Source organism: Bombus vancouverensis, chromosome 4 (genome assembly GCF_051014615.1).
Source record: "Bombus vancouverensis nearcticus chromosome 4, iyBomVanc1_principal, whole genome shotgun sequence".
NCBI lineage: Eukaryota > Metazoa > Arthropoda > Insecta > Hymenoptera > Apidae > Bombus > Bombus vancouverensis.
In genome coordinates this window covers 19,733,281-19,748,067 of record NC_134914.1, presented here as the reverse complement: position 1 = coordinate 19,748,067, position 14,787 = coordinate 19,733,281, and the positions used below count along the sequence as shown (strand labels likewise).

The following is a 14,787-nucleotide window of genomic DNA, read 5'->3' as shown; positions in this document are numbered from 1 at the left end:
AGTTATTTTTGCACTCTCGCCATCGAAACCACCGAGGTAATTCTACTCGACCAAACAAACGGACAATCCTTGCGCACTAAACTTCTCCATATTCAGTGGTCTCTCTCCAACATCGATCTACCGGTTCGCATAACCCAACGAAAAATAGTCCTTACGCGAAGGAAAAACGTCCTGTCGAGCCATCATCCCGGAGGGGTAACAATCACACCGTGTTTGAACAAAGGATTTAAAGAAGAACTCTCGACGTGAACACTCGACCAACTTTTTCGGAGATCGAAATCCGACCGGCCGTTTAAATATTCGCGTGGTTCGATCGCGTACACGGGGATCTTCCGTGAGTTAAAAAATGAGATCCCGTAGCTGGGTCCACGGTGGAGCGACAATGTCAATACGACGTATAACGATTTTCATATTCGCCGAGGCAAGAAGTCGCTGCTGATTCCTCGTCGGTATCCAGGACACGCTCTCCGCGGTTCCATCGGAATTCCCGATCAGTTTTCCTTCCCCCTGGACAGCGGCAAAATTTCCACCGCGGAAGCAAAGAGAAAAGATCGAACGAACAGATGAACGTTTCCAGAAGGGGTGAGACGAAGAGAAAAGCCGATGCGCGCTAGTCGATTCGATCGTTGCTGGGTTCTCCTATCGGCAGGCTTGTGGGAGCTGCTTGTGCAGCTATAACAAGGTAGATTCTGAGTGACATAATTAGGTGATTAATACTCGGCTAGAATCGTATGCGTTGCTTCGTTTCTGACAGATCTTAATGCATGTGGATGCTGCATTGTCCTTGCGTCAATGCAGCGATAACGTATTGAATTTATTTGGTAGAATAGGGTAGACTATATCGAAGACAGATGGAAGCTAAATTAAAGTAGCATTCGTAATTAAGGAATAAGGAAAAATAAGGGTTATATCCGCGTTTAACGATTTTTCAGTATATAGTGAACTGGCTGAAAAGAAAGTTATACAAAGTTTAGAAATTCACGAAAGGATAACGAGCAAGATCGGAAGATACGTTGCTACTTGTAGAAAATCATGGTCGTGTCGGTGTCTCATATTTTTGGTGAACACTCGAAGGGTTAAACGATGATAAATAGAACTGCGGAAGTATAGAGTCACGAAAGAATGGCAAAACAAAAATGATCGGAAACAGGCAATGTACGTTTTGTACTAAAAGGAGAACGACGAATGTTGCGAAAGTCAAACTCGTGACGAAAGGAGTAGAGAAGGTAGGAGTATCGCGTTAAAAATTTTAGAAGCAAAGTCGGTTTACTTACGATAACAAAAGCAAGCAAGCTATGATTTTCATAGCTATCCGGTACGTATAAGTTTATATTTAAGTGACGCGAGTCCTTCCGTCGATACTAGACAAATATCTAAGCGTACTTATCGCACGCTATCGTTGGAAAAAAATACCTCGTCCTTTGTACGCTCTTACGTCAAACTGCTTACCTGTTTCGGGTTCTCCCGGTGGACACCGTTAAATTGGAAAACATACGGTGACAACCTCGTGAAACTGCTTCTACTCGGCTAATGCTAACGTATGGATTCGCCGTAAGGGTGCAGAAATTACGTATAAGGAATGAACGAGACCTAAAATGTGGATGGCGACAGCTCTAAATCGATAACCTTCGTTAATATTATATGGCGGAATCGAACGTTAGAAAATCGAACGATTGAAAAATTGAATTTACTGGCTTCAGAGAAGCAGCGACGCTTTTTCCTAACAATCGATATTGGAGAACTTGATGGAGGCGTGGCTTAGATCTCGGCCCTCCAGTGATAAGTAGCGAACTACCGAAAGTAAATCCTTCGATCTTTTCGTTCGTTTATTCGAATTAGCTGATTAATTTACATTCCAAATACTCGGTAGCGTTTAACAATATTAAGATCCTTTTTAATTGACAAAAATGTTCTTCCAGAGCTATCCTATTCGATAGTCTTTTTTTCTCGTTCGGAAGTTTCAACAGCTGTGGATATACTTACCGCATCGGAATCGCGAAGTAAACAGCGAAGATTGCTTTTTACAACTTTTTTATTCGAAACTATAGTGGAAATTTAAACCATATGTTTATACGTATATATATACATATATATATATTCTGAAAATTTCAGCGAGATCGGTTAACGTCGCTATGGGCTAGAAACTGTTAAAAATGGCGAAAACCGCGGGTTTTCGCGATATTCGGCCCGATAATTGTAATAAAATAATCTACCTACATCTTTCGGTGTTCGTTTTACATCGATCGACTTCGTTGAAATTTCCAGTATGCTATAAATCTTTAAAACGTGTTGTTTAAATTTTCTATACAGATAGAAAGAGCGGAGGGTGATGATAAAGTTTAAAAAAACGACCTTTCCTTTTTTTCCTCGCGATTCCGATTAATTGCTATTTTTTCAAAAAATTTTTGCACGTCATCTAGCAAACTAATTCCTCTAACTTCTCGAAAAAGCTGACGTCGTTTGGCCCAATTTCTAAAAAGCCATTTCATTTTAAAGAGCGTTCGAATATATATGTTATTTATAGTATTTTGTCTAGGACAGAAAAGTCCATTGCGTAAATTTCGATAACTGCTTAAACGATTATATGATTCTTATGACGTCGATCGATTTAAAGCAACTAGAACAAATTTAAAAACACTCGTTTTTCGCAACGTGTCCATTTAAACTTTGATGATCACATGGATGCCCGACCTACTCTCAGGAGCTTAATTTTCTGTCGCTAATTGGCCTATCGAAATTCTCGGTTTCCCAATACAAAATGTACAGTATAACCCAATATAGTACTCGATGTACAGTGGCTCGTGAAAGTATTTGAAAGCTTTTATGTCCATATTATATGTTTCGTATAAAGCGTTTTAAAACTTCATTAACGCTGCAACGGGACACGATCGTCGTGATTGTATCGGTGAAATTTGAAACCAACGTCGTATGTATACGGTGCTTCGTAAGCTGTTCGTTGCTTTTCCCTTCTTCAGCGTTGTTATTCTTTTAACCTCCTATTATATATATTATATGGATATATATATCAAAAATTTTGCAAAAATGTTTCTTCGAAATTTCAAGATCGTGCCTTGTCGTCGAAACTGCTTACAAGTATTTCGACTCTCTTGGCATCGAATATCGCTTACAAACACGAGAACTTGACTTCGTTACTCAAAATTCTTTTACCGCTTGAAGCATATCAGCGAGTAATTACTCTCGCGCAATATCGTGTGTACCTATTCATTCAACGGTTACAAACGTGAATAGACGGATGTTGCGAACGAACAGAAACGCCAATATGTACTGCCAGTTGTCAATTGTCTGTCCAATACTTGTAAACAACGGGAAACGCAGATCTCCAGAGACTGGGGGATATCGCGACAAGGTATCAGGTGTGCGCGATCAACGGTATAGATGTACGGATTAACGAATAGCGCAAAATTTTCGAATAAACAATATCGAAAAGTTAAACGTTTCGTATCGCGACGAAGCTTGTGTTTACGATTACGGTAGAATTAGCGATACAATTGTAATTAACCATGTGAAAAATCGTTGTCGATTCCAGATCTGCCGCTAATAACGGATTCGGTATCGACGAAATCGACGACGGCGGCAAAGCGATCGGTACCGACGGACGCGCCGATGTTGAACTACATTTTCGATGCGCACAGCACGCTAAACAAGCATCAACATCATCACGATCATCGGTGGGGTCCTCATTTCGAAGGGGAGAGCAAGAACATGACTGTGCAAGCTGGCGGAAGCGCCATCCTCGACTGCAGGATATCCTTGCTACAGGATAAAACCGTGAGTTTCCTCCTTCTTCGTCCGTATCGATATACGTACGTATATCGTCGCTATTCGTATAAGTAGCGGGACACTTAGAGAAAGTAAAGTCGTTAAATCGTGATCGATGGATCGTTTCCTTGGTAATCTAAACCGATTATCACGTTTTACATGAAACCAGAAGATTGCTATTTAGTTGATCTTAGTGCTTACGAGCGAGAGAGTACAGCGTACATACAGCCGAGCTAATCGTCAATTACGTCCATATCGACTTTTATCGGATTAACTTTTTTTAAATTAAGCGATTAGTCTGGATCGAACTGATCGGTTCGATTCGGTTGGTATGTCAGCTGTGAAACAGAATGACTACTGCAATACGCGAATTATAGATGAAAATACATAGCGTGTATAGAGAGTATCCGATACAAAAATATGTAAAATATGTACAAACAGCGGGGAACGTATGGAAATGTGTGCAAAGATATGAAAAACATTTTATAATATGCGAAAGTAGGCAAAAGGTCTTGTATATTTCTACTTATACGAATGTTTCTGGACATTTTCACATAGCCTTCGCATATTTCTCCATACGTTTTCCATAGCTTTGCATCTTTTCTGCATATCTTAGCAGTTTAATAGTCGAGGTCTCGCATTTTGCCGGCTTACCGTTCGCGGAAAATTAGAAAGACGATAACTCGCAATCAATCTTGTAAACTGTAGTAAAGTTCGTTTTGCAGGAAGATAGGCGAGCACGATTTATTCTAATTAATTTCTTTGCGTTCTCCGGATCTTATATCTCGGCTGCGGCAGGACTTGCGGCAAGCTAGACGCATCTATCGCAGTTGGAGCAATCGCGCCGTTCGAATTAATTTAATATCCGGCCTTATTATACGTGTCCCGGTGAGGTTGAATAGGAATTATCCGCTGCCGGCGAGCTTTCACGCGAATTTCCCTCCTAATCGTTCGCGTCTATACTCTCTGAAATCTGATCGTTTTCTGTTCCCAGTATTTTCATAAATTCCTACGCTACATACATTATTAGATGTATTTTTATATATTTTTCTCTTTCTTTAACGTCGAATTGAAGTACAACGGTGATAAACGATAAAAATATCATTTGTGTTTTTTTCTCAATTACGGTCTCACAAACATATAATATTTACTGAAATAAACTGTTTAAACTATTTAAATCGATAGAATTCTTTTTTCTCTAATATTTTACATAATTTTCTATAGGTCTGTATACGTATACCTGCTCGATATATCGCGCAGCTTACATTCGCGCCAAGTATTGGACTGCTGCGTAATCAATACTCGTAGATAAAATATCGAAGAAATCAATTTTTAGAATTTTTAGACTTTGCGCCTATAGTAAAAAAAACATGATACGTTTCTCAGAGAAATGCCTGAAACTGAGCATCGCGTCCAAATTTCTAGTACGCGTAATTTTCGATCATTGTCTACTTCGATAAAAAAGAGAATGCTCCTTTCGGGTCATGGTCCCGAGAGAGAGAGTATCTAGCCCGTCATTAGCTTCCTTTGTTAAGGTCAGCTGAAAACGTTGTAACATAATACTTAGGCGGAAAGAGGGTATGTGACGAGCAAAAAACCCAGGATGGTAAAAAGTAATGTGCTGCTGAAAATGGGCACATAACGCGCACAACAAGCGTAATCGTAAGCATGTCGAAACATGTGCTCGCATAATGCCAGTATTTTCCCTAGTATTAAGTAACAGCGACGATTTAATTAAAAAAAAAATCTTGAAATTTATGTCTAATTAATAACACGACTCAAATACTTTTATGAACAATTTTAAAAATTAGATCGGTCGATTATAGCCCCGTTGGTTTTATTTTACGTTTAAATTAATTAATAACGTATAATTCGGAACTTTTTCCAGCTCGTATGGTTCTTACAAGATATAGATAAATCTGTATTGCCCAATTTTTAAGACAAGATCAAATTTATTTAAAATATAGTAGAAATCTCGATGCGTTTTATACAACATTTTCTAAAGTATAGTTTATAAATCAAAAATCATGCAACGATGCTATTATTTAAAATTAAATTAATTAGGATTATAAGGTAACGCGTGTAGTTATTACATCCTAATTAGACTGTTAAGCATATCATTATAACGTAAGTAGCTGCCTAGTAAGCGATCTATATAAAAATGCGGAGTACGAGTTAAATGTAGACGTATAAATATTCGTAGACTAACGACCACACAACGACACGGCACAGGGTCGTGGTTTGCGAAGGGACAACTTGGATAAATTCAAGACTCGGTACGTAAGCCTGATGACATGCGACGGCGAATATCTTTTCGAACGAATTTACCGATGCTGACTCGAAACAAGGGAACGACGACGACGACGACGACTAACTCTGTAGAAACTCGTCCAGTAGTTATATCCTAAAAGCATCGCACTTGGCTGAACCACGGTCGAGCTCGCCTCAGCGTAATATTAGGCTATTAATGTCGTTGCTGTTGCTGGTACTGCCAACGACGGTGTCGACTAACGCGATTATCCATGCATGATTATCTTGAAAGTGCATAACTCGGCTAAAGACGATATTTATTGCTGTAGGTCGTTCGAGTCGCTGCAGGACAATTCCAGCCTCTGTTTATGACTCGTGACTCCATCACCGACTCGGATTTCGACGTACAATAACTTCACGGTCCCACTGGTAGTTGCTCCGTTGTCAAGTTTTCCATTACAAATTCCCAAAAAACCAAACTGAAAATCTGAAAGAAAAATTTCAAAGTATACGATAAAAAAGTAGATTAATACAATTTTTAAATGGGAAAGTGACTTACGCAGCAGCTTGTACAAATATCTGCTAATTCCACTGCTCGTATAAAGCACGTAATACGATTTTTAGGAACAGTACAGATTTTAGAAGAATACCTTAGAAGAGAACTTGCAACTTAATAAGAAATCGTTTTAAGGTATTTGTATTCTAAATGATTTCTAACAGCAAAACGATATCGTTTTAGCGAGCAGTAATTCTTCGTACTGCTCTGAAATCATAGGTGACGAGATTCGAGGATTTGGAAAAAATTTAATTTAGTAGATAGTATCGGTGAGAATTTTGTATCAAATATTTCACGTTTCAGGGAAGAAGATGGGTAAAGCGATCGATCACGATCAGTAACGATCACGCGCATCATTGATAGCTGCCCATACGCAGCAATCTCTATTGAACGGACAATAGCGAGCTTGATATCCATGTCGATATCGCGCGCACTTAATGGGAATACCAGGAAACACTATCCAATTTCAGTTACGTGGATAAACTGCGGATTTCGAATCCTTGTTTATCGTAGCCCGATTGTATGCACGGCTCAAGCATAACGAGTAATCGGACAGTACGTCCTGCTTCTGTTTTCTGCGCTGTATTCGGATATTCTTCTATGCGAACCAAGAATTAGTTGTTGCGGTGTTATATATAGATATCCTTGCGCTATACAAGCGTTTAGATACCGCGGACATACAGCTACATGTATCGATCCTTTAGCAATCGGCATATTTTCCTAGCGTTACTAGCGCGACTAATCGAAGCAAACGGCTAATAAATATTTACCATAGCGGCTTTGAAAAGAAATTTCAAATGCCGCCACTGTGACGACATCCGACTTCAAAGACTTCGAAGAGTGACACAGCTCGAACAAACTTTTTAGGAAATCAGCAACTATCTAGAAACTTGGAAAAACGTGGTTTACTAAACGCGTAACGTTAGCGAAATTTAGCGAAAAGAATAAACCGTAGGAAACAATGGTCAATTATTATTGTCAATTATTATTTATTTTTAGCGCTCTTCGAATCTGCCTCCGATGTTGCGACATTTTTTAACTCTATGTGCGACGCGTTAATGCCGATATTCTGGTAAATTGATCGAACAATCGTTTATGAAACAACGTGGAATAATCTGTTGACAGGTGTCTTGGGTACGTAGACAAGATAACGGGGAAAAGGTGAATCTGCTGACGGTGGGGCAGCAGACGTACATAGGAGATGCAAGATACACGGTGAAGTTCCAATACCCGGACAACTGGCGCCTACAAATCGAGCCCGTGAACAGTAGCGACGAGGGCCAGTACGAGTGCCAAGTCAGCACTCATCCGCCCAAGTATATTCACGTGAATCTTCACATCAACGGTAAGTACAGCGATAATTCACTTTTACGATCGCGTCCGTATCGTAAAAGCTAACTCTCGCGTCACGTACCTCTCGACCGAGAAAATTCCACATATTACGGGATATACTACAATTCGCCGATGAAACGTCTTTTCATGAAACGTCAAAGCACTGCTAAATGATACAAAATTTAATATACTTTGATGTAATTACGTAATTAGGACGTAAATGCTACAATGGTAAAAGCTTTGTTTGACTAAAATTCTTTCGTCTAATCGTAAAGTATCGTAAAAATCAGATCGGCGAGCCTGTACTTGTCATATTTTTCATAGTCATTTTCATGCTATGATCTTTACTTATTATCATCTTCCATCTACGACGTCGGGACGAAAAGCTGCGATAAATCAATATTTCTTTAAGAGATCGATGATCTTATTACCCTGTTTTTCTCTATCACGTACACCCACAAAAGGGACGACCATACAAAAGTAAGATTATCGACAAAACTTATCCGCAGTTTCTCCCGCTCTACATTTATTCCTCCAGTATACACCGAGTAATATTTGTTCGCCTCGTTTACTCTGTCAACTTAGTTAACTTTGTTTGCCAGTCTGCTTATGTAGCCGCTTCGACGCGGTTCGATTTATTTCCGCTCGCGCCTTAACGACGTTCATTATCGACGATCCTTTCAGGAAAAATACATTCGATCGAACTTTCTGTTGCGTCTTTTGCGCGCTCATTGACACGCGCGCATCCCCAATAAACACAAAGAGATTAGCTCCAGTAAACGATAATACAATGCGGAGTAAATTGAGAATAAATTGAGATACAAACGGTCGTCTTGCGAAACGGAATTACCGGTGGAAGAGGAAACGAAGTCGGGAGAGACAAGAAGAGAAAACGAAACGACTTAAGTAGTCGCGTGGGGCCGACGGAAAAATTGACTTGATCCACCAAACGAATCGCGTTTTAAGGAAGCAGATCGGCGTGAAAATGATATATGTACTTTGAGTGTCGGTTGATATAAGTCCACTTCTATTCTCTCTCTCTCTCTCTCTCCCTCTCCTTCCCTATATGACCTGAAATCAACGATGTATTAGAAATTAAATAGTTTTTAAATATTTGGTTTTGCCATTCGATGTAATATCCGTTACCCTTTGTGTATATCGCGCATTTTAAGAGTAACTAGTAGATATTCCTAAGAAAGAAAATATTTTATTCCTAAGTAGAGACACGAGCGCGAAGAACCGAGAAAATAAAATAAAATGTTTTCAGTCGTAAAATGTAAATGTGATATAAATTAGCGACACGTAGGTCGCGGATGTTTGTGCATGTTTGGAAATTTAAAAAATTTTCATACTCGATAAATATGATACAACGATATGATATATATATGAAATACCGAAATCGTGGTATTCTCTCTAACATTTGGTACCTGAAACAATTTTCTATCCGAATTCCATTTTTTATTTAATTCCTAAAAATATGAATTTGCATAAATATCCACAGTTTATCGATATAATTCTTACTAGTAAATTCTTCGAAACGCTCGAACGTTCGATTGCTGGTAAAAGCGCAACGAAAGATCTTTAATTCGGATCTTAAATATCAGAGCTGTTGTTCGTAATTGAAGGAGTAAAATGGCCGACTTCTCGAAAACTTTAAACGAATTGCACCATGGTTTATTTATATCGTATTACGTTCCATCTGCCAGAACTAGAAACAGCTGAGTTAAATAATTAAAGCTGTCGGCGTTGTACCTAAGCTAGTTTCAGGAAAACTTAATTTCACCGTTGCTACCGGCGGAGGAATTCCAAGCTCGAGAAATTTGTCCGTAGAAACTGATACGAACATCTTCGGTTTAGACCTCCATTCGCCGGATGTCGAATCGAACTAGTCGTCCTATTACTAACCACCGAATCAAACTAATTGACGCGTCGTTAGCTTTACGATCGATCTAATTATCGACTTAAGAGTCTTTACGATAACATAGATAGGAACGATCGATGAGAAAAATTGTACGTTTTTCTGTTTATGGAAAATATTCGTCTAAACGATGGTGGCCTTTGAAAGAAATTGGAAGAAATTTGGATAAATGTGATTAAAGCTAATTAGCAGTTTTTACGTAACGATAATTTCAATCGTATATCCAAATTATTCGATCAACTGTTTCATTTTCCAATTTTCTTATTTAACCATCTGTTAATTAATTTCCATAATCTCATTGTGATTCGATTCACGCTGTAATATTCTATCTCTTACATTTTACATCGAAGCGCTCATCTAAATATTCAACCTTTTAAATTCATTTGCACCGATAACGATCAGAAGCTGACAGAGGGACATGAATATAAAGTTGTATCATGCACGAAAAGGCTAGAAAAAGTATTTGCATTGGATTTTTGTCGCCAGTGCAGGTACAAGTATATTAAATTTTCTATCGTTTAGTAGTACTCTCGCGTGAAACACGGAAAAATTTGATACTACGAAAATAATATTTAGCGCAGGTTAAAAAATATTCAGATTTTGTTAATGTTCGTCCGGCGGAAACACTAACTCGACAAGTTCAACTGTATCCTCGAAGCGAAAAGAGAAATCCATTAGTTTTGCCGCTAGTAAAACGCGCTGATCGTCGTCACGATGCAAATTAGAAGAAAAACGCAAGCTCTCTCGAGTTAAGATTTTTACCTCAATGATGCTGAGAGAATCGTTTAAATCGAACAACCGGAGAAATGGGATAAAAGGCTAAGGTGGGTAGCAAGGCGGAAAACAAAGAGAAAAAGACGCTCGAGTATTCAGCGTGAGATCGAGGAAATTGGCTACGGTATCTGCTATTTTCGGTGACTTACGATGACACGAACTTCGCATTGGGAATCGGTCGCGGGACCGGAACGTCGAAGAAACGAAGCTATCACGATAGAAACGGAAAAGAAGGAGACGAAGTTTATTTGGCGCGAATTAAAGCTGAAACTCGTGATGTTAATCGGTTCGAACTTTATATTTAAGATTCTGAACAAGGTCTGATAATTTTTTAATCGAGTTTATCTTGTTTTTGATAATACTTACGAAGCGTAGGAGGGTGTACGTTCTTTGGGTATATGAACTTCTCAGTAGTCGAAATGGTCAACCAACTGCGCTTTTTGTCGGTTTCTCTGTCTTATTGCACGACTACGCGATTAATGTTAAATTTTGACAAAGAAAAAAGAAATCACGCGTTTGCGTTTATTACGATAAGGTGGCTCAACGTCTAACTCTTTGGTTATTTTATAACGCAACGGGAAATTTCTAGGAAAAACCTCCCACGAAGAATATTTGCAATGTAAAATGTTTGCCGCGCTGAAAGCTCGACGAACACGTAAAACTACGCAAAATTACGCTAAACCATCATTGTGCGCCTAGCACAGTTCATCTCCGAGGAACGTGTTGACTATAAAAGCTTCGTGTTGTAATCATCTGGATAGAAGAGTCTCGCATAGTCCCATATACCGAGACTCGCTCGGCACGCTCACGAATATTAACAGTGTCTACGGTCGATGTGACCTGAATGGCGAAAATATTTTCCTCTCCGCGACTATGAGCCACGTCGGAGGATTTTTACAAAGAGCAGAATTCCACGGCTTCCTTTTTCCATGGCGGATCACGAACACGGGGTCGTATTCAGCCCTGGCCAGAAGGCAACTCTCGTCGAATGGTCAGCAGAGAGTGAAATACCCGACACGACCAGACGGCGACGACCAAACGACGATTTCGACGTACATCAAAGGAAACTCGTCTTCGACTTTTCATCGTTAATGTTCTCCCCGTCCACCTGTACCAACCACCAGAATTGAAACACTACTCGTCAAAGATGGATAATCGAACCGTCGACTCGCTAAGAGGATTTAAACGTAGTCGTTTAAAAATCGATGGAGATGGCGACCTTTGTCGGAGCGCGATGTCTTTCGATTTAAGTATTCTCTTTTCTCTCAGAAATCTTTTGTTTCTACGGTCAGCCGTATGAATATGTACCTCGCGGCTATTCGAGATTTGCCTCGTGGACTATATAAAATTTTTATGAGACTTTACGTTACATCTGTTACTCGCAAGTATCTGAGATAGTAAAATGTGTCGTATATACACGCGCATATGGCGATATATACGCATATACGTATAGAGTAAAAATAAAAGGTATAATAAAAATACGTGGAATATAATTTCAGAATAAGGTACTCGTTATAATCTCTACTCCGTCTCGTTGGGATTATTTATAAATATGCGCAACCTAATAACACGATCGGTGCAAAGCGTTAAAAGTTTGGATAATATAGATCGTAAATAGCGAGCAACGGATTTATCGCGTACCCCGCGTTAATTATCGAACAACGGACACTTTACAAATTAAACGAGGAAACGCGAAATAATTCTGAAAGAAGTAAGGAGCCTGTTACCATCTTAAACCTGACCCTGAGATGAAGCACGTTAATTTTTTACCATAATTATTTCAACGTCGTTCTAGTAAACCAGGCACGCCGTTCTTATATATAGCCGTTACTATGTGTCATCATTACCGATAGCCAGTTTACAAAATGCCGGCAAGCTGAAACGCTAGAAGATAAAACACCGAGGCGTCGAAGAGGAAGCTCGGTAACAGAGCGAAATAAAAGGGTACAGCTCGGCAGAAAGGAGAAAGAACAAAAGGAAGAGAGGCGGGCGCGGATGGAGAAACAGGATCGAAACTATTCGGTACATTCTGCTGCTGATCGGGTAAATTGGGTTCGTTCGGCGAATTTTTGCGGCTGCGAAGCGCTTAGGAGGATAATTGACGGAGAAGTGGCATAGTCGGAATGGATGGAGAGCGGCAGAGTGGCTGGCAGCCGTTAGGAAAGAAGAACCTGGAGAAGCGGAAGAACTTCGTTTCGCTGGCTCGAGAGAAAGGGACGGCTAGTGGAATCGAGATACGTCGAGCTCCGTTCCTTGGAACAAAGGGAACGAGAAGAAGAAAGGGGGGACAAGGAGGGGCGAAAGTGGTACTTAGAGGTAGACAGGAAAATGGACAGCGCCTGGGAAAATGTAAAACTACGGAAGGAAGTTCATAAATGAAAAAAGAACGGGCAAAACAAGAAACTCGGAGATAATAAAAATGGGAGAAGGAAGCTACCGAAAAGGAAAATTTCTTCTCCTCGTTGACGTAATTTTTGAAAACGCGAGCAGGCGAAATACAGGCGGAATAGAGACGAGACCAGCCTCGTCGAAAAGGGAAAACGATCTCTGAGAACGAACGAAATCGCATTTACGTTAGTTGGCCAGTTTCGCGAGAGTTTCGTGAGCAGCCTCGATGCAAAAGCGACAGGATCGGTCTTTGTGCTAACAAGATGTTCCACTTAACGTAATAACCGTGCTTTGTTGGCACTCTGCAAACACGTCCACCTGTTTCACCAAGCCTCCGTTCGTGTCCCCGACGAGTTCCGACTTTGATATCTTCGCGCCACCAATTCTAATCTCGTTCCATTTTTCTTTGCACTTTGTCTACCACGATTCGTTTATCGTTTCGTACAGAAATATAGGCGTGTGTACGGAATATCTCAGCACCTGTGTGTAATAAATATGCTTTCTTACCTTTAATTACCTTTAAGAAACTCAGGGGAACCAGGACGATTCTACGAGAACCTATAGCGTTTACGCGTGTCAAATTTTTATATACGTTGGCAACTTCTTGTCAAATACGCGTAAAATATTCGATCGTAAATAAAACAGTTGGTTTACAAGTTCATGCTTAAAACGTCACCGATATTGAAAGACATAATTTCTCAGCAAAGCGATAAGGTTTGACATTTTCTCACCCTCGTAACTTTCTCGCTAATCGTAAGACGACAAAACTGTTTTATTAAAATTCATACGTTATTGGAAAACTCCGAAAATCGAAAGTGAAATTATACTCGTTTCATCGAGATTTACGTGTTACGGCTGGATAATAAATAAGACCCCGGCTTACGGAAGTAAAGCCGGGATACTTGACCGAATATACCGAACCGAATAACGAATATAAAAATTCCTACTTTTAAATTTTGGACGTAGAAAGTACAATAGAATACGTATCTTTCTAAATGCAGGTTCCTTGTCAACTTCTCGACGCTGGATTACATTTTGGTCCTACGCTTTTCTTCCTTCGGATAATTGCACGCGTGTAATTCCTTCGGTATCGCGGCAAATTCAAGGAGATCAGCGGATTCATCGTGGAAACTTTATCCGAAGTTGCAAGTGCTTCTAACGTGATTCGTCAGGACCGTTCGTGATCCTAATTTCGCTGTTTGACATTCGTCACTTTTCGTGACTTCTGTTCGACCCAGTTCTAGTTCGTGAACTTTCTCAAAGCGGACTAATAGCAGCTGGTCAGGATGGCGTACAAGATCCTGCGAAACTTATCGAACGTCCCATGATTATTGAGATTAATTTGGCCGTCACGCGAACGGCAAACTATCAGTGCGCACGAAGTTCCTTGAATCGATTACAACGTAAATTCGGACAGTATAAATACATAGTAGCCAGAGTGAACTAATGTACTTAAGCTGTAGATTTATCGGGAAGAAGAAAATTAAGGAAAGCCAATTGGAGGAATTCGATTATTTCAATGGAATTACTCGAGTGCAAAATAGATTGCTCCATCGAGTTGTTAGACGAAATTGTAATTTAGTTTAAGGATGCCTGTATTTATGGAAGCAAACTTTATAAAATAAACTCTTCTTTCGTCCGTGTTACTTTGAATCCATAGAAATAAGAGAAAGAACAGCGAGGAAGCAGAAACGCATCGGAAACTCAAAATGCCCTGATATTTGATGCTTCGATATTCGTCGATCTTTAACGTCGAGGCCACGATATCCTAATTAATTACTCTAATCGT

General features: G+C 39.8%; 1 protein-coding gene across 2 annotated transcripts in view; it reads left to right on the top strand.

Annotated features, from left to right (window-relative positions):
- LOC117157569 (limbic system-associated membrane protein) overlaps positions 1-14,787 on the top strand; it is a 238,373-nt gene that overhangs the window by 207,908 nt on the left and 15,678 nt on the right. For both annotated transcript variants that reach the window (XM_033335694.2, XM_033335689.2), the window contains exons 4-5: positions 3,548-3,789; positions 7,712-7,931. In XM_033335694.2, coding sequence (XP_033191585.1) covers positions 3,548-3,789; positions 7,712-7,931 — 462 coding nt within the window. The remainder of the gene's footprint in view (positions 1-3,547; positions 3,790-7,711; positions 7,932-14,787) is intronic.